Here is a 22,091-nt window from a genome sequence, read left to right as displayed (position 1 = left end):
GAAAACCATTCATAAATAAACTCAACTACAGGCATCTATACTTTTATTTATTCATAAATAAATACAATTTATTATTCAAATTAATCTGGTAATGAATCAATTAAACAAATCTCACTCTAAAGGAAGAATAAAAACTATTATTAAAAGTGCTCCAAATGAGCTATGGTACAGCATATTCGACCAAGAAATTACAAATTCAATAATAAGGCACCCATTTGTCGACCAATTTACCTGGATTAAACCAAACTGTGAAAATGTGAATATAGAAGAACCGCTATTGCAACAAATTATTGGACCAAAATTTTATCTATTTGAGAATATTTTTCCCAACAGCATTTTATCAATCCCATTTATTCAAAATTCAATTGTAAATAATAATGGAGTATTCATTTCATTTCCTAACTTGCCAATTGAATCCAGTTGTGCGTTATCTATAATTAATAAGCAAACTAAAGAATCGAATGAAGAAAAATCAAAGTTGATGGCAATCATTAGAACGCCAAATACACTATTTAAAAATGTACTAAATGTTGATAAGTTTATGAAACAACCCCCACATATGAAAAAAACAAATCATTTTTCATTTCATAAAATTGAACTAAGTGAAAAGTCATATTGGAATGATAAATCAGAGAATAAGATTTCAGGTAATTTCCAAGGAATTAACTTTAATTATGAATGCCTCAGCTCAATTGATATCCTAAATGCCCACGCTGAAGTTGATCCATTTTTCTTTAACCCATTACTTAATAATTGCAAAGATATCATTTTTCCAAATAATAGTAAAATAAGTGATGTATATGTATGTGTTTGTTGTAATAGTGGAGATAAAATTCCCAAATATTTATGTTACTGTAACGCGATACAAGAATCTAAAAATCCGCCTTTTCAGCCATCATTAAAGAACTTGTCATATAACACCAAAGGATCAGGAAACAACCAATTTTATTTTTCATTACAACAGCAATTCGGCTCCTTACTTTTTACAAAAACAGACTTTCTGTGCTACTTTGAAAATGATAAGCTGTTGAATATTGAAACTGAAGTAAGACTTTTAAAAAATCTCAAAACTATTCTGTGTATAAATGGCTCCCCAAATGTAAAAATCACACCGATAAATGTTAAGTTTATTTCAGAACGAATTAACAATAAGTTAATTGATGAAAAAGGATGCAGTGGTAAAGGTTTAAGTGTTATTACCGAAAGTGATCCCTCGAACAAAGACTATTTATCAGATTTGCTAGTATTTATTGACTTGAATGCTTTAGCATCGTTAATTTTGACCTCTGTAAACGCAAAAATTTCAAATACACAAATTTTTGAACAAATAATTGAGTATTTCGATATATTAATCCATCAAAATCTATTTTCCGATAACCAAAATTTAATTAATCCATTTTATTTTTGGGATTTGAGATTTGGTCAATCTATTGTTTGTGATGATGCTCCTAAAATATGTAACATATTGAAATGTGTACCATTTAAAGAAGCACCAAGCGAGGTTATTAAGATAATTGGCTTGTTAAGGCCAACAATATTGCAAAGACTCATATGGTTTGTTGCAAGTCAAGTGGCAGCTGGAACATATTTATGGAGTTTATTCCACTTAAAAGGTGTTGAGAGTTCTCCTATTTCTATTAACTATAAGCCTCATTTTACTGATGAAAATAAAAATTCTGTTAATGATTTGTACTTATTAATATTTCGAATAAATGAAGAAATTAGTATTTTGTGTATATCTGTTGTTAATTGTAACGATGCAAATTTATAGTTTAAAGTCATTATTATTAATTTGATAGTTATAATCTTCCTCTTGAACATAGTTTATAGGAAAAATAATGAATTCAGTATTGAATATTTGCTGATATTTGTTATCATCGTGTTCTGGACTACGCCCTTCAATATTTGAGTTGCAAGTTCCTCCTTTAACTACATTTTGAGAATCATTTTTTATAGCCATCTGTAAATTTAGTAATCCGTTGTTTCCAATAACAATTCGCAGAAGTGAACAAACATTCAAAGACTTCTCAAGCTGAGATAATGATTTAAGAGAGTAAAAATAACAGTGAGACTGAACAATTCTGCAGCCAGTGAAAACACTATGATCATCTGAAAATTCCCAAATACACTCCTTGCCTTCTACAGAACATGAGAAAGACAGAATGCAAGTCTGCTCCTGGTTAATAGGGTGAAATTCTATCTTTATCTAATAAAAATTATTCTAAGTAGAAACTATAATCAATTATTTAACTTACCTTGCTCTCAGATCTCCCAACATCGCAAAGATCTTTTAATAGCTCTCTTAATATGATTGGGAACATTGTCACATAATCCAAATCAAAAATTGCAACATTTTTGCAATCTAAAAAATTGGAATAATAAAATTCATTAGTTTCCTCAGAAATGTTATAGGTGCATAAGCTACAATCAGTGACAGCGCCATCATCATCTGTAATGCTCAAATGCAGGCTAACATGATCATAGGTTAAAATAACCATCTTTGCATCTAAACCAAAAACTTGAATGCAATTTAAAATTGTACCCAAACAAATCTCGAAGCGTGAACAGTTTGTTTGGCTTGCCTCGTATAGATACTTTTTAAAAATATTTTTCCTCAGCCAAGAGCAGCAATAAACGTCTTTGCTCAAAGTGCTATTGCTCAATTTGATCCCTTGCGCTGAAATCATGCACGTTAAAAATTGTCCCTCGCCATTTTTTTTGTTAGCCTTGCTTAACTGCAGGCTTTGAATTGTCTTTACCAACGATTGAACATCAAAAAGGCATGCTTCCATCAGCTTTGTTTTTTATCCGTTTTACGCACGCTTTTTATTTAAAAAAAAAAAAAAAAAAAGAAAAAACTGGCTTAATGCGCCTTTAAACGGTGGCTAATTGCTTAAAAAATATTAATTAATCTAAGAATGAATTAACTACAATCTATAACTCTTGAATTACTGATAGCTCCATATTTACATCGGGTTATAAAATAATATCTTTTCATTAAAAAAAAAAATGTTGGCCAAAAACTTTTTAAGAAAAAATATATTCAGAAAGTTGTCTATTACTTTTCCAAGCCTTATATCTACTCGTTCTTTTCCAAATACAATAATAAAAATCAACTATTTCTTTTGTAGTCTTTGTTTTAATTATTCTTTGAATTTTGTCGAATTCCTTACCATACTTACAAACACCGCATTCAAAGAGGATTACTTCATGTGGGCCCCATAAGTCAATTACTTCTTTATTTCTAAATGGATGTGTTAGTAGCTGTAAAGGAGATATAATATTCTCTGCGTTTGTAATCGGTTCTTGCAAATTAGAGTTTTTTGAGTTCGCTTTTGTACTTGACTTTGTGAAGCCATTATTAATCGACTGCCTTTTTAAGAATGCATTAAATTGTTCTTCATGGTCAATATTATGAGAAATTATCAACGATTGAAATATTTCAGAAACTGTTTGTGTTTTTGAAATACCTCCTAGATATAAATCCTCGCAGAGAGATAGATAAGATTCCAATTTCGAAATTTTTTTTTTCATTAGCTCGCTTCTTATTTTTGGTTCTGGAACTTCCTTGAAATTATATGGTAAATGAAATGTACTATTAAAAGCTGAGCTAGAACTGTCTGAATTATTATTAGAACAAGAAATAGTGTTCAACTCAGAATCATTAAGATTGGAATTTTCTGTAACATTTTTTTTTGGAATTTGATCATTTGTTTTAGCTTGAATTTGAGAATTAATACCTTTAATAACAGCTGTTTTGTCAACCTGATTTTGAGTTCCTTGAAATGAATATTTGTGACTCGAAAAATTTTTAGATTTATTTAATGTAACTCCAGCTGAATTCTTTTTCATGTTCTGCACAATGTTCATTTAACTTTTTGTTTGTTTTACGCCGCTACGAAGAGATAAATTAATAAATGTTCAACCGCAACTACCACATTAAAAAATATTAATTAAATGATAGATTAAATTAAAGAATCTGAACTCCAGGAAAAATAATAAAGATAATCCCCGAAAATAACCTCGTCTCAGATAACGAAAGTCCGGTAATGTCCGCATTCCTGGAAGAACTAACCAAGAATTTCGATTCTGTTTTAGTAGGGATTTGATATTCTAGCTATCAGGCATAATGGCGTATTGAAGTTAGCCAACAATTAATTTTGTGTCTAAAGTTATTGAACCTTCAAACACTAAAAGCTAGCATCAGCATATTAGTTGTGCAGCAATAACTTAATCCGGGCGAGGGAAAAGAATTAACCGAAAAAATATCTATTTAAACACCGTGTCATCAATGTTCCCGAAAATCGAATATAGTTTATTCTCAAAGTTAAAAATGTCGAATTTGTTATTCCATAAATCCAAACTTTTGTTTTCATTTACTTGGTCCAAGGTGGGGAATACGTCTTGTCGCGCGCCCAAGGCTGGTAATATTCCTTTTCCACGTCCAACCCCTATGACGTCTGCTTGCATGCGTTTATGTCTGTAATAAAATGTGTGGTTTATTGACACGTCTGTCCGCATGTTTTTTGGCGTAATGTATCATATACGGGTAAAAGGATTTTGATCTCATAGTGGCTGAAACCAGTTAATAGGTTGAGTAGATTAGGTCAAGAGTTGGTCATTTATATAAAGATCAAGAGGAGGCAGAAAGAAGAGATGGCAAACAATTGAAGAATCTATGGTAAGTGACTAATACTAATTGAAAGAAAAGTTGAAGAGCCAAAATATTAAATAGAAAACAAGTTGTGTAAGATTGATTGTATTCATACAATAGTTAACTTTAGTTTTGATTCAGCGAGTACGCTAGTATAAGAAAAGGTAGTGTAAGAGATTATAATATAAAGGTTTATTGGCACTGAATAATTTGGAATCTTTAGTTCAAGTAGCAAGAATATTTTCCTCTATTCAATTACTAAACTTTAGACTTAATCGAGTAATTGTTTCGTTGGAGGAGTATACCTTTATCCATATATTGGTTTATTTTATACCATCTGAGCTGGTATTTGGGTACTCAATATCACCTAATTGGGGTTATTCACTAATTAAAGAAATAATGAGGTCTGAAAGACTAAATAAAATTATTCAAGGTCATGCAAGTAACTCTAGTAATAACATAACATTATATGGTGAAAATTGTCGTAAATTGGTTAATCAAGGTAATTTACAAGTCATGAATTCACAAGATATGAAGAATGCAGGTGTTATTACGAATAAACCAATCACAAGAAGCATGACATCGTCCGCAGGGAATGTAATTAATATATCAAACACATCCATGTGCAACCAAAAACACTCGAGTAAATTGACGGATGCTAATTCCAAAAATTCAAATGCTGCGAAGCCAGGCAGTAAGGCAATTCCCGGTCCGTCATATAATGAAAAATTCAACGGTAAAGAAAGTCCTACTAATAAGGAAAATGTTGTTAATCCTAACACGTTCGCAGAAAAACAGTTGAAAACTGTTGGGGCGCAATATACTAGTACATTGGAAAAGGTTGTTAATGTAGATATGAATAATACTGATGCTTCATTTTTTTCAGAATATGCAGAGGCAATATATCAGACATCAAGAGACCTCGAGTCTAAAAAAGAACCATTGTTATTCACAGCATCACAAGTCGTCTCTGCGCAGCCAAGCGTAGGTAAGCAAATTTTGGAATGGAAAAGAAGTGGAGTGAATCTGCTATTTGGGCTTCAAATCACGTTTAATGTTCCCGATGAGGTAACTGTTATTGCCAATTCTATGTTGGATCGTATTTTAGGCCTTAAACATTTCCAAAGAGCTTCAGAGATGACGCTTGTGAGTGCCACATGCTTCTGGATAGCCCTTAAATATGAAGCTGCATACGTGCAAGGTGAAAATTTGAAGATACCGCCTCTTCCTGCATTGAGTGATGTAGCAGAAAAATGTGGGCTTAATATTGCGGCAATATTGTTTTGTGAAGGGGTTGTGCTTGATGCTTTAGACTGGAGTATTGAATTTCCGAAACCAAGTGATTATATTAAGCGTTATTGCTTAGTATTTAAAGATCAATATACTGGCAATAAAGCTACTAGAGTCGAAAGTTTATCAATTTATCTCTCTCATCTAGCTATTCACGAGCCCGCGATGATGGGAGTTTGCGCATCGAAGCTTGCATGCGCATGCTTAATGTTGGCGCATAAAATAGAAGGTGTTGAAGAAAGTTGGGCGCCTGCAGTTGAGTATTACACAGGATATACAAGGGATTCACTCAAGGAATTAACAAGGTATATGATAAGTAATTTGAGAACTATTAGAAATACGGAAAATGGAGAAAGTCATGCTTCTCCTAGTCACTACCAGAATGTCAGGAAGAAATGGTGGAGTTCATGGGGCTCCAATGAGTGGGGATAAATATATATAATAAATTCAATATTAAGAATTAGTCGATGTTTTTTGAAATCTTCGAAACATTAATGTAGTTTTGACGTATTTATTTGGCAGTCGCTTTTATAATAATTTATCATTTCGTCTCTAGTACTCTTCGATACTAGTTACCACAGCCCATAAGCGGTGGGTGTAATCAATGAGGATGCCCGTTTTGTTTTTTTGCTGTAATCGAAAACTTGATTTTTTTCTTCGACTTTTCCTTAAAAACGTTTTTTGTCGAGATCCACTCAGACCAAGGTAACACCATGATCTTTGAGAATGGGAAAACTTCTTTGTAATTCTCTATAGCGTTCGTGGCTTGTTGAGCCGTTTCCATCTCAACAAATCCATAGTGCCTAAACATGAAGATAAATGTGTAGATGTTGAATGCATGGAGTATAGGAAAAATAAGAATAAATAGTGAACAGTATTTTCTGAATCTCACCCTAAACACAATATTGGTTCAAGATCAACTAACCTTCTTGTATTCGATTTATTAATTTTTGGTAGTTTTACAACAGATACCTTTCCAAATCTACCCAAAAGTGACTTTACATTATTGTGGTTCCATTTTGTCGGTATACTCTTAATAAAGAGCATTTTATCGCGTGGAATTACTGTGCATAAATCAATATTAATTGGCTTAAAACGATGAATAGTCAAAGTTTCAATGTTAACAAACACTACTTTCGAAGAAGAAAGAGAATTAATAATGTCTTGTACAGAAGCCTAGTATAACATTACAACTTTAGATCAATTTTAAGAAATTCTTTGACTTACATTAAGCTCAATCATCTTGTTAAAGGTAGAAATTAATGAAATTGGAATTCCAAAGTTGTGTAAATATTTGTATTCTGTAAGTTTGCTTCTAAAGTATTTATCATGTCTGATATTAGAATCGCTGAAGTAAAATTCAATCTGTTGTTTGATTTTATCAAGTTTATTTTTTTCTATGTCCATAATAAAAGTCCAATCAACCAAATTTCATTATTTGAATTCTTAAATTTATTTCCAGTTAATCTGGAAATATCGTTTAATTTTCGCTATAGTGGCGCAAACTATAAGGCCAAAAAATCTAATTAACTTCCATTAATCTTTGTGTCAACTACATAAACGGAACCTCTCTTTTAATAAAAAAAAAATATTTACTTCCCTTCATTATATAATCTAGTTTCAGTTTCAATGATATTTGGTAAATCTGTTTCTGTTGAAATAATTATTATATTATTAATTGAAGATTCCTCGTTATCAAAAAATTGTTTGACAAGTGAAATCCAAACATTAAGATCCATATTATAATCTAAGTGTAAAATTAGTTCTCTGTAGTACATAGAATAAAGTGCAAAATGTCCAAAAAGCAATAACTTTTTAATATAAATTGTATCACGTAAGTTTTCTTCTGCTTTACTTAAGTGTTGCTCTAATTTATTCAAATCTTGTGATCTAATATCGCGTTCAAAATTTGTAATTTTGATATCACCGGTGACAGACAATTCACTATCAACAACTTGAGAATTAAAAAATTCTAAATATTCTCGTATTGGCATGTTCAAAATTACATTCTGGTCAAAATTGTCGAGTACATTAGGGAAAATGTCTAATGATTTTAATGTATGCAAAAGGCTTTTATTGTCATTTGTATACATGCCTTTCGGATCTAAAACCATATTAATTGTCCAATATGATGATATTAAATTATGGTTAGAAATTACTGCAATTCTATCAAAGTTATTAATCTTTACTGTCTTTAATTGCTTAATTGGAAATATAGGCGATTTTCCATATCCAAATGTCAAAGAATTATCTAGAAATAAAAGAGGATTGATCAGAATTAATACGATATTAGAGCTCAAATGAACTTTTGTCGAACTAATAGAAATTATCGGGTCAACTTTCAGAGAATCTCCTGATATTGGTGTTGAAAGTTCATATCCATCTTCATATAAAGTACTATTTCTTTTATTTGATGAAAAGCTAGTATTAGTTTTTGGAGATGTTGAACTTGCTGATTTATTTATATAAATTGGAAAATAATAAGCTTTCTGCAGTGATGTTTTTAACCATCTTATGTAACTATAAAGATTTAGTTTATGAAAGGTATTAGTTTTTGATCTTTGAGTAATATGAAAATGAATAGATTGAATTAAAAAAAATATTATTGGTAGAAGTGTTATTAAATCAATTTTCAGCTGTTGATTATTTTCATTCTTTTTATAATTGAATAAAAAGTATAGAAATGAAACTACAATCGATAAAATGAACGAATTTAACAGTAAATTCACTTTAAAACTAGAAAATTCTTTGAGGTTTTCCTGTTTAAGTTTTAATAGTTTAAATATTTGGCGTTTGAACCACGGTAATGAGTTGCTTTTATTCAAGTAATAATAATAATCAAATGAATTGCACCCAAGATTTGAATATTTGGTTTTGTTAATATTAAAGTTTGAAAAATTAATAATATTATATAAAATTGGAAACAATATTGTAATAATAAGCAGATTCTTGTTCATTAATATTCTAATTCCAACGGTATAATGCAAGTTGTTTGAAATTCCAAAAAAGAGTAATAAATTGAGAAAGTGAATTAAAGTTAGATAATGGATTGTAACTTTACTTCTTTTGCAATATATTTCTTTGAAAAGATATAAACAATATCTATTTTTTCTTATCTCAATATCATTAATAACTGAAATAGGATCATCTGAAGACAAAATAATTTTCAAAAATTCATGAAAACAATTATAATAACTCATTGAATTAATGTTAATTAACGAAAATCCAAAAATTAATATATTTATTAATGCCTTTGAAACAATATTTATAAAAAAGAATATTGTTAATATCAAGATTGTATTTTTGTTAAATTTAAATTTATGATTTTTTTCCATGGTAAATTGTTCATATTTTTGTAACAATTTAATATTAGATTCTTTTTTTGATTTCCATATTAAGATATTTCTTATTTTCTTGGACGAAATTAGAGCACTATTAAATCCTTTAGGCTTGATTCCAGGTATATTTATTGTCTTTGAGCTAAGAAAATGATCCTTGTAAAACAATGATTCTGTCCTTAATATTTGTTTTCCGTTAAATTGAATAAAATGTGAGGAACTGTAATGTTTTTCTGGTATATCTCTCAAAAATTCCGGAATTTCCTCAAAATTATCAACTTCTCCTTCATTGAAAACGACTTCGTTATTTTTCAAGAAGTTTGATTCTGAAAAAAAAGCATTATAACTATTAAGCATAAGCGATGAAATTACTCCGTATCCTATTAGTATGCTTGATAAACCATTTGAATAAGAATTTCTTGAAGTTATAACTAGCGAGTATAGAGGGTAAAAAGATAGAGTTTCAAATACAAAAAAGTCGTAAATATTGTTAACATTTTTGTGATTCTTCGTCAGGTGCTGGCAAGAAAATATCGTCAATTTTACAGTAAATGAAAATAGTGCAATAAAAAAAACATAGATCAAATATTTGCTTGAATAAAAATTCCTAGTTTCAAATCTTTTAAAGAATAATCTGCTGATAGAAGAAATACTTGTTGAACAAGGGTAAGTATTGTTATTCTTTAATTTAATATTAAAAATTTCATTTATTGTATTATCTATTGACGGCAAATTTTCAACAAATTTGTTTTTAATTTCCACTTTCAAGTAATTATCTTTGGTAAAATATAGTCCTCCCGTATTAATCACTGCCAACTTGACATATGAATTATTTTGATATAAATAAGATAAATATGGGAATAAATCACTATTCGTTGTAATAATAAAAGAAATATTAAACTCTGAAAATATTGAATTATTCGGTAATATCTTTTCAACTAGTTTAATGTAAGTTTCTGGAAGTAATAATTCAAAAATACCATCAATAATCACAATTGCGAATGAATAATTATCAAGCGTAGTCAAAATGTTATAAAAGAACTGAGAAAGTTGTAAAAATATTTTTGCCTCGACAAATTGTTGAATACTTTCAACTTTTGGATAAATATAATTTTTAATTGTCTCAGAATTCACATGCGAAGGTTCAATCTTCGTAAAATATTGAGATAAAAATGAGTCATATATCAACTCAAAAATATGTTTGTTAAATGGTTTTCCAGATAATATGAAATCGAATGGGTCTATTATAAATTCTGAATTTTGATATTCAAAAAAATTTGAGACAAATTCAAGCATTTTTCTATTCATTAAAAAAACATCGTAATTGAGAAGATTTGTCGAATGAGATTTGAGTTGTTCATTACTCTGAATTCCAGGAAATCCAGAAACAAATTTCGTTAATAATTCTTTACTTTTATCATCAGACCCAAATATAATAATTACTTCATTCATTTTAATTGATAAATTTATATTATTTAGATAAAATCTATGTTCCATTAATTCCTTGTCAGTAATTTCCATATGATTATTGCAATGATCGCTTAAACAATAATTAGTTTGTCCCATTTTTTTTTCAAATAAATTAAACAAAAACTTAAATTTATTGCTTGAATTGTGAATTTGTTTTTTAAATTTATTCTCAGAGATTGATAAATTTTTATAAGTAATAATTGTTGAATTAAACAAATTATTTGAAATTTGAAAATTAAATTCATGATCATTTTCTAAGGTATCATAATTATCATTACCAATGTTGGTTCCATTGGATATAACATTAATTGTATCAGAAACTTTTTTTGAAATGGAATAATTTTTTTGGAATCTGTTATCCAGACTATCGTGAATATTGTAAATTAATGAATATTTTTTGTTAAGAGTATCGTAATTATTTTTTATTTTAAATTCATTACCTGAATCTTTGAAATCAATTAAAGGCTCTGAAATTTGATTTTTATCGGATTCTTGATGATTTTTATCGAAATAACTTATCTTTTGTGGTATAAAGCTATAATTTAATCCAGTATCACTGGGTAATTGAAAAAGAGTAACAAAATAACGATAATTAATAATGAAATGGATACATGAATTAATGTATCTTGTTGAATAAAGTAAATAGATTGCAAACCAATAATTGAATATATAGATTTGTGATAAGCCAAATTCATGTGACTTTTCATTGAAAAAATGCACTATTTTAAAAACAAGGTACATCGTGCAAATACTTTGAAATATTACAAGTATATAACTTAATAATCCTTTTGTAAAGTCAATGATTTTTTGTGTATTTATGAAAACTTCTCTATGGTTACTTAATAGTAATAGCGTCTTCAAGCTATCAAAATAATCACTAATGTTCATAATAAGTGATTTTTGTTCAGGAATAATTAATAATTTAATTCTCAAACATTCAAAAATTGTAGTAAAAATGAATAATTCTATAACTTTATTCACAAATAAAAAAGTATTCCAGTTGCTATTAAAAAAAATATAGCCAAAGAAACCAAATCTGACAGGATAAAGTATTAAGTGAACAATAGAAATCAAACCATTTTCTATTAAGCGAAGGGAATTTAAGCATTGAATCTCAAGACTCAATAATTTGTTACTTGAAATCCCAGACTCGAGCGTATTAAAATTTAATTTTTTTTCCAGATTCGATACAAATTCAGAGGAACAAATATTTAATCTTTGTGAAATAAACAAAGATAAATATATTATTGGAATATTAATTGCCAACATAAAAATGCTTTTAAAAGAAAGCATGTATCTGTTAATATAGATATTAGATATAATAAAAATTATATCAATAATTAATAATTGAGATACCGTTTTAATGAATGAAATTGTGTTTTTATTAATATTGATTTTTTTTATTAGACTAGGCCCATTTTTTCGAGAATAATTTCCAAACCAAATATTTTTAATACTTTCATTATGGTAGTTTGATAAAGGCATCTTATTCCACTAAGTTTGTATTATAAATTGGTTAATATTTGGGCATAATTGTTCATCTATTGAATGAAATCGAGAGTTATTTAAATTAAGTTTTTAGAGACCTAAGTTTCGTGTCAAATAAAATTACATTAGCGCCAAATAATGCAATTAAACATGCAAAAATTTTAATATAACCTGAATAAAGGAGATAAACTACAGAAAGTAAAAGGTAGTTCTAGTTTTATACTAAAACCCTTTCCTTTATATATAAACCACAAAATTTTTGTTTGAATTTCTAATTCATCCTAGAATTTTAAACTTAATTCAAGATTTTCTAAGAGAATTTACTATTTGTTTCGCTTTATTTGCTGCATTTAGCATTTCACTTAGTAGTTCAATATTTTCACTCTTCTTTTCTGAATCTTTCACTTGTAAAAAATTCTCGTTAATTTTATTTGTCATTAAACCTTTAAATGAACTTATTCCTTTTTTTGCTCTAAAATTAATACTTTCGAATGATTTGTTTCCGCAATCCAAGTTTCCTTGAACAATATTATCACATAGATATTTTATCTGGAAGAAGATAGTTTTAGTTATCAATTTTTTGTAAAACTTACATTACAAAGCGATGGATTTAGGTTCTCGAAATATGTTATAATTAAGTGCGACATCTATTTATAATTTGACTAGTGCAAACGATATACAATTAATTTAGCACTCGAATTACACACAAATTTTAACGCTAATCATAAAATACTTATTATCGATATTTCCCCAGAATTTTTAAATTTATCACACAAAAAATCTAAATATCACTAAGCATTCTTATTAGATGTAACAGAAAAATTTTCACAACTATAACTATTACATCTTTTCATAATATTAGCCTGCCTATACCATTCTCCAATAGTGGAAGCACTTACTGATTTTATTGGAGATGATGTCTGTTTAATGGGACTTTTTTGAGTTAATGAGTTATTTTTATTTAAAGTTAAATCATCTTCAAGGTGTGAATAATTACCAATATCTTTTGTTGAACTTGTTTCATTCTTATTTGAATGTACTACATTTGTGTTTTGAATATTAGTACTTTCTAATGGCTGATATTGCTGTTGGTTCGTGTTTGAAATTGAATAAAGCGACAATGAATTATTTAAATCCTTTACTTCTGTTTCTTCTTGTTGAATATTACACTCTAATTTATTACTTATTGATAGAGGTTTGGTTTCATTAGACTTAGTTCCTATTTGTGAGTTATTTTGAGTTGGAATTTGTTGAATACCAGAAGTATTATTTGAGTAGTTTAATGCATTTATCGGTTGCCTTGCCATAATAATAGGTGTTGTTACGGGCATATATTCTGCAACAGGCGGAGGTGCAAGTACTGGAACATTTGATTTTGAATGATAACTTAAATTTTGGTTAAATTGATTATTTAAATTTGAACTTTCAGTTAAATGGTGGTAGTAAGGAAACTGTTGTTGTGGAACAATAGATTGTAATTGCATAAACGATGCGTTTTTATGATTGATAGGACTAAGCTGATGCATACCATTTATATTATTATAATATGTTGGCGTAACAATTGAGTTTGCATTTTGCGCTGACAACATCATCTCATGGGTATTATTGGGATAATTAACCATGTAGTTTTGTAAATTAACTCCTTGATTATGTTTTGGGTCAATGATGGGAATCCTATTAGAAGTATATGATAGTGGGCTTTGCATGTAATGCTGAATGCTCGTAGCTGATGCCACCGAATTTGCAGAATTTTGTTGCAAAGGTGAAGCTGTAATCTTTATTGGTGAAGATGGAGTTAAAACTTGAGTTGTTCTAAATTTATTAAGGGGAGAAGCTACCACTAACGCTTGGCCATCTGATACTAAATTACCATTTTGATTTCGTATACTATCCTCGATATTATTAAGTTCTTCGTTTTCGTGTGTATTTACAAAATCTGCAAGAGTATAAAGCTTCCCTCTAGATACAATACGTAGCAAAGGTTTGTTTTTGTCAACTCCTGGCTTTGTTACAAGTTTTGCCTCAACCATTAGCCTTCCATAAACATATGTGCCTTGTTTAACCCTAGTAAAAAGAATTTTGTTTTCCCTGCTATTTGTAAAGGTTGCAATTGCTCTGTCTATTGGATCATCAGGAACAGGAATATATTTCATATTCAAATCATTTATTTCTTCAACTGAGAACTTCAAGTCGCCTTTCTTAACTAAGAGCGACTTATTTTGGTTTGATTGCAATGCTGATTGAAGATTAATATTAGTAGTTTCATTTAATACACTTGAACTTGATGAGGCATTTTTGCTGCAATTTTCTGTACTTTTACAATTGATATTGTTATTGTCATTCGTATTTTTGAATAATCTTTTTTCATTGATATTATTAATTGATGATATATTTGTATTTTCGGTATTTAATGAGTTTAGATCCTCAGAGAAATTTAATTCAGTATTTTTTGCATTATTGCGTAATTTTTCACAAACAGATTTGAGTTGCTCAATTTTATTTTGATAATTGGAATTTAACTCGTTTAAATTTGCAACTCTTTTTTTAAGTTGTTTATTTTGTTCCTTTTGCGCTTTCAATTCTTTATCTCTTTTTTCCAGGTCATTTTGCAAACTATTAACTTTGATACATAAATCTTTTCTAATTTGTTGGTTGTCTCTTAACCTATTCACGAAATCCCTATTTTTTGACCTTAATTCACGTATTGTGCTCTCATATGAGGTTAATCTATTATTCAACTCTGCTAGTATCCCCGCAGTTGAAGCTGTATCTTGCAGAGCCATTGTATATTTATTATTGAAAGAATATTTAATTATTTTTTGAGAATACACGTATTAAGGTTTTACTTTCATTGTTAAAATCCACTAAATCAATCTCACACAATATATATATATATTTTTTTTTAAATAGAGACATTACTGTGTGAATAAAGGAATAATTTTTGTCCTGAAACTGAAGAAGTTAATTTAGATAACAGTTAGGTTCAAATAATAGTTATAGCTAATATAAACAGTAAATAAATGAAGTTGAAATGTTTGATTTGTTATTTTTTCTAATTAATTTAGTAGTAAATATTTGTGTTGAAAAAATTTCAACTAGCGGCTTGTATATTTAGTTAAGATGAATTAATTCGATGTAATTATTTTATTAACAAATTAAGAATTAAATGCGTTGAATTTTCAAAATAAGTTATGGATAGTGTATTTTATAGGTTTCAAACAGCATTTAAGCTCCTTGGGTTAGAAGTTGGGGCCAGTACCAAAGAAATTAAGTCATCTTTCCGTAGCTTGGCAAAGAAAGTTCATCCGGACAAGAATAGGGGGAAACACGAGAAATCAGCTCATGAAAGTTTCACAAAGTTGAGAGATTCTTATGTGCTTTTGTGCAATGAAATAGAGAGAAGACGATTCGAGAAGGCGTATTGGTCATTGAATGACAGTAATACACTTCAACAAAAAGGTAGGCAAGACTCTTACTCCAATCGTTCATTAACTGTGAATACCTCCAAAACAGATGGACTGTTGAAGAAGGAAAAACGCGATAGAATGGATCTAGAGTCGCTTCGTAGAGAATCAATACACTTAGTTAATGCATTCAAAGACTATTTTGAAGCAAAAGTTGTCAAGGAATACAAGAAAAACAAACGAAATTTGAGATGGGCACTGAATCACGCACGCGTAGATAAAATAATTGATAGGTTCAGTGAGTTTGAAAAAATAGTTTTATTTAAACTCGCACACATTATATGAGCAGAAATAACCTTCAAAATAAAGTTCGGTACCAACGTTTCAAGGCGCGTTAATGGAATAGTTTAGGCGCTAGAGACGGATTATATTATTTCATTTAACTGAATTTGTCTAATAAATATATTCATTGGAGACGTGAAATTTAGTTAAATTTTGAAGAAGTTCACTGTAAAACTTAAAGGGATTTTTTAGACTTTCGAGTATTTTAGATTGTCTTGAATCTTTTCTAATTGACTTTGAGTAACTGTTTTTTTAATTGTTAATTTGTTGACAATGCCGAGCAAGCGTCGAAATAATGGTCGTTCTAAGAAGGGTCGTGGCCATGTAGTAGCGATAAGATGCAGCAATTGCGGAAGGTGCGTATCAAAGGATAAAGCAATCAAGCGTTTTGTTGTAAGGAATATTGTCGATGCTTCATCACAGAGGGATATCCGCGATGCATCAGTTTACTCAACATATGCACTCCCAAAGTTGTACAACAAGATGTGTTACTGCGTTTCATGCGCTATTCACTCGAGAACTGTTCGCGTTAGAAGTGTAACAGACAGAAAGATAAGAGCTAATCCAAATTCTCAAAGGTTTAAGGCTCAAGTCTAGTTATTGACAGCTAAGATCTAATCAGTGTTTTCACAAAATTTTATATATGAACTTATGTTCTTTTAATTATCAGTTGTGCACATTAGATCGACCATTTTTAATACTACTTATAAATAGTAGACCTAATATGGTAGTTGCGACTTGTTTAAGATTTTTAGTACTAAACGATAATTTCTTTTCCCATAATTAAAACTTTTACGGATCGACTTAGAAAATGTTCGTGCACTTAATGCACAGGTAGCCGGTATTTAGATGATATCTTCAGATCTCCTAACTAGGCAGTACAACCTCATGTCGAGTGAGAAGTCGCCTACCAAGTTTTTGTCTGCTGTTAGAGACATTAGGAGACCACCGAATGATGCATAAAGGCTTCTTCTATCTGATTGCTTTTCTTCAACACGATATATTTTCCCATACATTACATAGTCATATTGGTCCATAAGAGTTTGAGGTCCAGAGTTATCCCATACAATATCATTAGGATTTACTGAAACTTGGGATGATAATCCGATGTATAGGCTCTCTTTTTCTCTAACAGGAAATAGTTCATTATTTATATCTAAAATTAAATCTGCATCAAAGCCAACACTTCTACCTCTGATCCTTCCAATTCGATCAAACTTTCCGCTATCTACGCTGTTAATAACAAATCTATCTTCAAAAAGGCACGAAGGAAGTGACATTGGGACTTTTTTTGTACATAGAATATTTTTTTTATTAGATAAATAGAGCCCGCTTCAGCTTTGCATTTATTATAAAAAAAATTTTTTGGCTCAATTCACTTTTCATATTAACATGACGATTGGAATTCCACTAAAGCTTTTATATGAAGGGCTTGGGCATATTGTTACAATAGAATTAAAGTCGGGCGACCTTTATAGAGGGACATTAACACATGTTGAAGATAATATGAACTGTATGTTGGAACATGTCAACGCAACTATGAGAGATGGCAAACCAGTTTCTCTTGAACAGTGTTATCTTAGAGGAAGCCAAATCAGATTCTGCATACTTCCAGATATGTTAAAGAATGCCCCTATGTTTAAGCTAGCTGCAAATGCAAAAAATAGAGCTAGTGTATTAGGAGCAGCTGGAAACAAAAAGGCATTTGCAGCAAGATTTATATCTAGAGGAACTAGTAGAGGAAGATCTGGTAGATGATCAGCAGTTCAGAATTATTAAGAAATAAATATTCTAAAAAATGTCGAGAATTTCTATATTAAATTATAATTAGGATTATTTTGACCTAGTATATTCGTTAAGTAATTTGACTTGATTTGTCATAGTTTTATTCTGTTCATACTTGCACCTTGCAGTTGTATTTAAGTTAAATCCAATTCTTTTTTTTCTAGGGTCAAGAATAATTTGTCTTTTTTTCATAAAACTGACTCCAAGTATAATATGATTTTGATAGGAAGTTTGCTCCTTTATTCCGACGCACCAAGCCCTTTCTCTTTTTATTAGGTAGGAACTGTGAATCCATTTGATTAAATTTGGTTGCCCCCCAAATTTTATGTTCATTATGGGAAGTAGGGCATGCAACTTTGCAGGATCAGAGAAACATAAAGATTGATTAATTGTAATACATTTGTTAATATCGAGTTTATTCAGCAATTCACAGAGTTTAGAGAATTTATTGATTATTTTGTTGTATAAATTAGACGGGAAAAACGAATAGGTTGAACCTACATCAACAATAGCAAAAAGAGATGTTTCTTCTTCCAATAAACTGAATTTTCCACTTCCAATTGATAGCCCTTCCAAACTCACTTTGTATACATTCGATGGGTAAATAATTGGAACCCAATAAACATGATTGCGTTTATTTTCTGAAAAATTTGAATTCCTATTGGTTATTTTTTCATCTTGTTCCCCAATTACAATCCTTCCACCAGAGTACAATAGGCAAATTGAAATAACAAGATTATTAGAGCCTTTTATATTTGTATTACTTTCTAAAGAAGTTAATAAAGAATTAATAATGTTTACATGATCATCCAAACTTGATTTTAGCCCAATACCAAATACTCCAGTTGCGCGTTGACGGTAAATTTTTTTAGTTTCTAGCTCATTGCAACCTAAATAATCATATTTAATTTCAAAGTGATCCTTAATAATTCCAGAATTTTGTTGGACTTCTTCAAACCTCAAAGTATCAGAAAAATATTTTCCGGAAATAACACTTCCTTCATTGAAACGATGGAAATATTTACATTTTTCACCTCCTAGTAATTTTCTATTACAATTCTTTCCAGTTATTGATTTCATTATATCAAACGGGGGATATTCGTGGGAGCCGCAATTTATGCATGTGATACATGTAAAGCTAATTTGGGAGCTGCCAGAATCAAGTATTAGAGTTTGCTTTTGAGGCGGATTCCCAACAAAAGCATTAATAAAATAATATCCATTTTCATCCTTTGTATTGTGAACGTTAATTGTAATGCGCCCAACTGATAGCTTAATCGCAATTATTATTTGAAGTATCACACTTATTAACTTATTGATCCACATTTCCTTCAATTATTCATTTTCAAATAATGCGGCGTGGACCGATAAAAAGTTTGAAAAGTGAAAATATTTAAGGATAGGAGCAGTAAAAAGTTTTTAAAAGTCTCAAATTACAATAATATAGCGTTATTTATATCATGAAATAAAATTTTCTACTCGAAACTAGGATAAATATAAAATTTCAGTTGAAATTCAATGTTTCATTACTTAAAAATTTGAAGCAGGAATTGATGATTAAAATATAAAGTTTTTGGGCTATATATAAAGCACAACAATAAATTAGAATTAATCAACAATTTTAATTCATGCTTTGTTAATTGTCCAGCAATCAAAAAGTCAAGAATACATAGTAATTCTACTTGTGGAAAATTTTTAGCGCAAAAACTGAGGGAATTTTATCGAAAAATGCAAACCATACGTAACAATGAGGAAAATCATGAGAATTACATTGAATTGAATTCCATATTCTTCTTTGGCGCATACATATATATGCTTATATAGTTTTCAAATTTATTGTTAATGGGCTCCTTGGAGAAGCTAGGAATTATCGGAGTGTTAGATAGTGCCATTTGGAGCGTAGCATCTCATCCAAAGGATAGAATTATTGCATCATGCGGAAGTAGCATAGTTGTCTGGATGGATACAAAGTTAAAAAACCACAAGTGGTACCAAGAAATAGAAATTGTAAATAAATGTTCTATGGCCGGAAATAGTTGGGTTAAAGCCTACGAATTTGGAAGTTTGGAACATAAGAGACTAATTAGAAAGATTGCTTGGTCACCATGCGGAGGCATGATCATTTCCGCGAGTTTCGATAGCTCAATTTCAGTTTGGGAATTTGTATCTAGGGATATTGGATGGGCTTGTATTTGCAAGATTCTTGGTCCTGAAAGCGAAGTAAAATGCGTTGATTGGAGTCCTTTTAATAATTTTGTGGCTGCTTGTTGTAGAGATAGAGCAATTTGGTTTTTTTCATTGGATATAGGCGAAAATAGAAAATTGGGAACACTTATAGAATATGATTGTATTGGAGTAGTAACTGCGCATACAAATGACATAAAGAAGATTAAGTGGCATCCAACTATTCCTATGGTATTGTTATCATGCTCGTATGATAATACAATAATTGCTTGGGCGCCTTCTTCTCAGTTATTAGGCCATGATGAAGTTAAAGGCTTAGAATGGGTTAAGTTATACACGCTCAATGGGCATTCTTCAACTGTTTGGGATTTTACTTATAGTCCAAATGGTGAATTTCTTTTATCTTGTTCAGATGATTCCTCGATTGTTCTGTGGAACAGTAATCAAGGGAATGAAAATAAATTTAAAAATTTGAACTCAGTAAACTTTGCACTAACTGATACTTTTAAAATGATCTTTTACAATACACCAAATACAAAGAGGCTTTCAAAATATATTCAAATTGACCAAGCAAATTCATTCATAAATAATTATGATAAAGAGTTGTATAGCTATCCTATTTATTCAATTGAGTGGTGTAATTATATTAATTGTATCATTGTTTCATCAGCAGACAAAAGCCTACATTTATTTTCCGTTACTGATTCAAAAAGATTAAAACATATTTGTGAAAGACCAAATGCTCATAACAGCGAAATAAACTCAGTTTCTTGGTTAAACGACAATAAAAGAGGAGAATTTATTTCTGCAGGAGATGATGGAGAGATTGCTTTGTGGAGGTTTGATTTTGAATAAAAAAATACTAGAATTATATCATTTAATTTTCGACTTTTTGGATATGTTTTGGGACCACGTTTTGCTACCTACTACTGTACAATTGATTGAAATTTGACACAAGACTTCCAAATCGTCTCCAACCGGAAGCGGGACTTTGCCTCCGTAGTACCAACCAACACTTCCTGTGCTAAATTGTCTCGGAGAAATAGCAAGTTTTTCGCTTGAACCATTGATACTTAGGCTTAGCGTTTGGGATTTTTCTAGAAATTCCTCAATCGACATCGAAATTTGCTTTCTCTTTGTTGCTTTTCCATTTTGTTTAGTTATTTCTGGGATGTTTATATTTAAGTCGTTATGTTCCTCATCGTTATTGGCATTGGTTTCTTCGTCTTTATAATCAACATTTGATACGTTGTTCGTAATTTGCTCGATTGGGGAATCGGTAGAATTTTTTTCTTTTATTTCTAAAATAATGGCGTCTATTAAGTCATTTATTTGGTTTTTTTTTGGCTTTAAGCTATCCAAAGGAAGCCCAAGAGCTTTTTCCAACTCTTCTCTGACTTTTTTCGGTGTAAGTGTATCCAAGTTATCATTGGTTACAATTTTATTAAGGTATGTTCTAATTACTTCAGCGCTTGTATTAACCAATTGGTTACTCTCTTCGGGATTGGTTTCCATAGAATGTTTAGTTTCTTAAATATAATAAATTAATCAAAGCGTTTCCAATTTGAAATATTAATTAATATATCAAAATTGTGGTAAAAATGAGCCATGCTTTCTAAGGCGCTATATTTATCGGCCATTAGAAATAATATTAAGAAAAAATAGGTCCAGTACAAAGAATTAATCCATATTTTTCGTTATAAGTAATTATATGTGATCTATAAAATAATTAATTTGTATAAAGTCCTTGAATATGTTGTTAGTTGATAGAATAAGTAATCTCGAGGAGAAGGTTAATGAACAAAATGAAGCAATCAAAAAAATTGCGTTATATACACTAGAGATACTCGATGAAAACGACAGACTTTGGAAACACATCATGAAAGATATTACTATGAAGCATAATAGGTCTTCTCCACAAAATATAAACGAGCATATTTTTAGATTTAGATCAAAGACCCCCCCTCCCCTAAAAGAGCCGAATCTTCCAGAGAAAGAACAATCATTTAAGGTTAGAAGAGGAACTGAAAAGTTTAATAACGATGTGTTTTTATCAATATTAACAAAGGAAATAGGTCAAAAGAAAGTTTTTCCAAAAAATGGCAAAAAATAAACTTAGTAGCAATCTGTGAGAAG

At 29.9% G+C, this 22,091-nt stretch overlaps 15 protein-coding genes across 15 annotated transcripts; 7 read left to right on the top strand and 8 right to left on the bottom strand.

Annotated features, from left to right (window-relative positions):
- Positions 1-91: 91 nt before the first annotated feature.
- Positions 92-1,771, top strand: cgd1_2350 (hypothetical protein; the record flags this gene model as incomplete). Its single annotated transcript, XM_628065.1, has 1 exon — positions 92-1,771. The coding sequence occupies one exon, from the start codon at positions 92-94 to the stop codon at positions 1,769-1,771; it is 1,680 nt and encodes a 559-aa protein (XP_628065.1).
- A 475-nt stretch (positions 1,772-2,246) lies between these two features.
- Positions 2,247-2,792, bottom strand: cgd1_2340 (hypothetical protein; the record flags this gene model as incomplete). The annotated part of the gene is made up of 1 exon (XM_628064.1): positions 2,247-2,792. The coding sequence occupies one exon, from the start codon at positions 2,790-2,792 to the stop codon at positions 2,247-2,249; it is 546 nt and encodes a 181-aa protein (XP_628064.1).
- A 235-nt stretch (positions 2,793-3,027) lies between these two features.
- cgd1_2330 (hypothetical protein with predicted SANT domain) lies at positions 3,028-3,870 on the bottom strand (the record flags this gene model as incomplete). The annotated part of the gene is made up of 1 exon (XM_628063.1): positions 3,028-3,870. One exon carries the CDS (start codon positions 3,868-3,870, stop codon positions 3,028-3,030), a length of 843 nt encoding a protein of 280 aa, XP_628063.1.
- A 1,183-nt stretch (positions 3,871-5,053) lies between these two features.
- On the top strand, positions 5,054-6,376 carry cgd1_2320 (cyclin B, saccharomyces Clb4p like; the record flags this gene model as incomplete). Its single annotated transcript, XM_628062.1, has 1 exon — positions 5,054-6,376. The coding sequence occupies one exon, from the start codon at positions 5,054-5,056 to the stop codon at positions 6,374-6,376; it is 1,323 nt and encodes a 440-aa protein (XP_628062.1).
- A 456-nt stretch (positions 6,377-6,832) lies between these two features.
- On the bottom strand, positions 6,833-7,375 carry cgd1_2310 (unnamed protein product; the record flags this gene model as incomplete). Its single annotated transcript, XM_001388128.1, has 2 exons — positions 6,833-7,120; positions 7,172-7,375. Coding segments are annotated over 2 exons (492 nt in total), but the record flags the coding sequence as incomplete, so codon positions are not given.
- Positions 7,376-7,536: 161 nt separating this feature from the next.
- Positions 7,537-12,237, bottom strand: cgd1_2300 (integral membrane protein with 12 or more transmembrane domains; the record flags this gene model as incomplete). Its single annotated transcript, XM_628061.1, has 1 exon — positions 7,537-12,237. The coding sequence occupies one exon, from the start codon at positions 12,235-12,237 to the stop codon at positions 7,537-7,539; it is 4,701 nt and encodes a 1,566-aa protein (XP_628061.1).
- Positions 12,238-13,031: 794 nt separating this feature from the next.
- cgd1_2290 (predicted coiled coil protein) lies at positions 13,032-15,074 on the bottom strand (the record flags this gene model as incomplete). Its single annotated transcript, XM_628060.1, has 1 exon — positions 13,032-15,074. A coding segment is annotated over one exon (2,043 nt), but the record flags the coding sequence as incomplete, so codon positions are not given.
- Positions 15,075-15,431: 357 nt separating this feature from the next.
- Positions 15,432-15,989, top strand: cgd1_2280 (DNAJ; the record flags this gene model as incomplete). The annotated part of the gene is made up of 1 exon (XM_001388127.1): positions 15,432-15,989. The coding sequence occupies one exon, from the start codon at positions 15,432-15,434 to the stop codon at positions 15,987-15,989; it is 558 nt and encodes a 185-aa protein (XP_001388164.1).
- A 270-nt stretch (positions 15,990-16,259) lies between these two features.
- Positions 16,260-16,583, top strand: cgd1_2270 (40S ribosomal protein S26; the record flags this gene model as incomplete). Its single annotated transcript, XM_628059.1, has 1 exon — positions 16,260-16,583. One exon carries the CDS (start codon positions 16,260-16,262, stop codon positions 16,581-16,583), a length of 324 nt encoding a protein of 107 aa, XP_628059.1.
- Positions 16,584-16,831: 248 nt separating this feature from the next.
- Positions 16,832-17,266, bottom strand: cgd1_2260 (RNA polymerase II B8 subunit; the record flags this gene model as incomplete). Its single annotated transcript, XM_628058.1, has 1 exon — positions 16,832-17,266. The coding sequence occupies one exon, from the start codon at positions 17,264-17,266 to the stop codon at positions 16,832-16,834; it is 435 nt and encodes a 144-aa protein (XP_628058.1).
- A 46-nt stretch (positions 17,267-17,312) lies between these two features.
- Positions 17,313-17,744, top strand: cgd1_2250 (small nucealr riboprotein SMD3, SM domain; the record flags this gene model as incomplete). The annotated part of the gene is made up of 1 exon (XM_628057.1): positions 17,313-17,744. A coding segment is annotated over one exon (432 nt), but the record flags the coding sequence as incomplete, so codon positions are not given.
- A 75-nt stretch (positions 17,745-17,819) lies between these two features.
- On the bottom strand, positions 17,820-19,097 carry cgd1_2240 (AT hook motif protein, putative; the record flags this gene model as incomplete). The annotated part of the gene is made up of 1 exon (XM_001388126.1): positions 17,820-19,097. The coding sequence occupies one exon, from the start codon at positions 19,095-19,097 to the stop codon at positions 17,820-17,822; it is 1,278 nt and encodes a 425-aa protein (XP_001388163.1).
- A 516-nt stretch (positions 19,098-19,613) lies between these two features.
- On the top strand, positions 19,614-20,810 carry cgd1_2230 (WD40 protein Ciao1; the record flags this gene model as incomplete). Its single annotated transcript, XM_001388125.1, has 1 exon — positions 19,614-20,810. One exon carries the CDS (start codon positions 19,614-19,616, stop codon positions 20,808-20,810), a length of 1,197 nt encoding a protein of 398 aa, XP_001388162.1.
- An 18-nt stretch (positions 20,811-20,828) lies between these two features.
- On the bottom strand, positions 20,829-21,470 carry cgd1_2220 (apicomplexan specific protein; the record flags this gene model as incomplete). Its single annotated transcript, XM_628056.1, has 1 exon — positions 20,829-21,470. One exon carries the CDS (start codon positions 21,468-21,470, stop codon positions 20,829-20,831), a length of 642 nt encoding a protein of 213 aa, XP_628056.1.
- A 238-nt stretch (positions 21,471-21,708) lies between these two features.
- cgd1_2210 (hypothetical protein) lies at positions 21,709-22,068 on the top strand (the record flags this gene model as incomplete). The annotated part of the gene is made up of 1 exon (XM_628055.1): positions 21,709-22,068. One exon carries the CDS (start codon positions 21,709-21,711, stop codon positions 22,066-22,068), a length of 360 nt encoding a protein of 119 aa, XP_628055.1.
- Between the last annotated feature and the right edge of the window lie 23 nt (positions 22,069-22,091).

The sequence above is a fragment of the Cryptosporidium parvum genome, chromosome 1, assembly GCF_000165345.1.
Source record: "Cryptosporidium parvum Iowa II chromosome 1, whole genome shotgun sequence".
Lineage (NCBI taxonomy): Eukaryota > Apicomplexa > Conoidasida > Eucoccidiorida > Cryptosporidiidae > Cryptosporidium > Cryptosporidium parvum.
The sequence above is the reverse complement of the archived record's forward strand: the minus strand, read 5'-3'. Positions and strand labels throughout refer to the sequence as shown.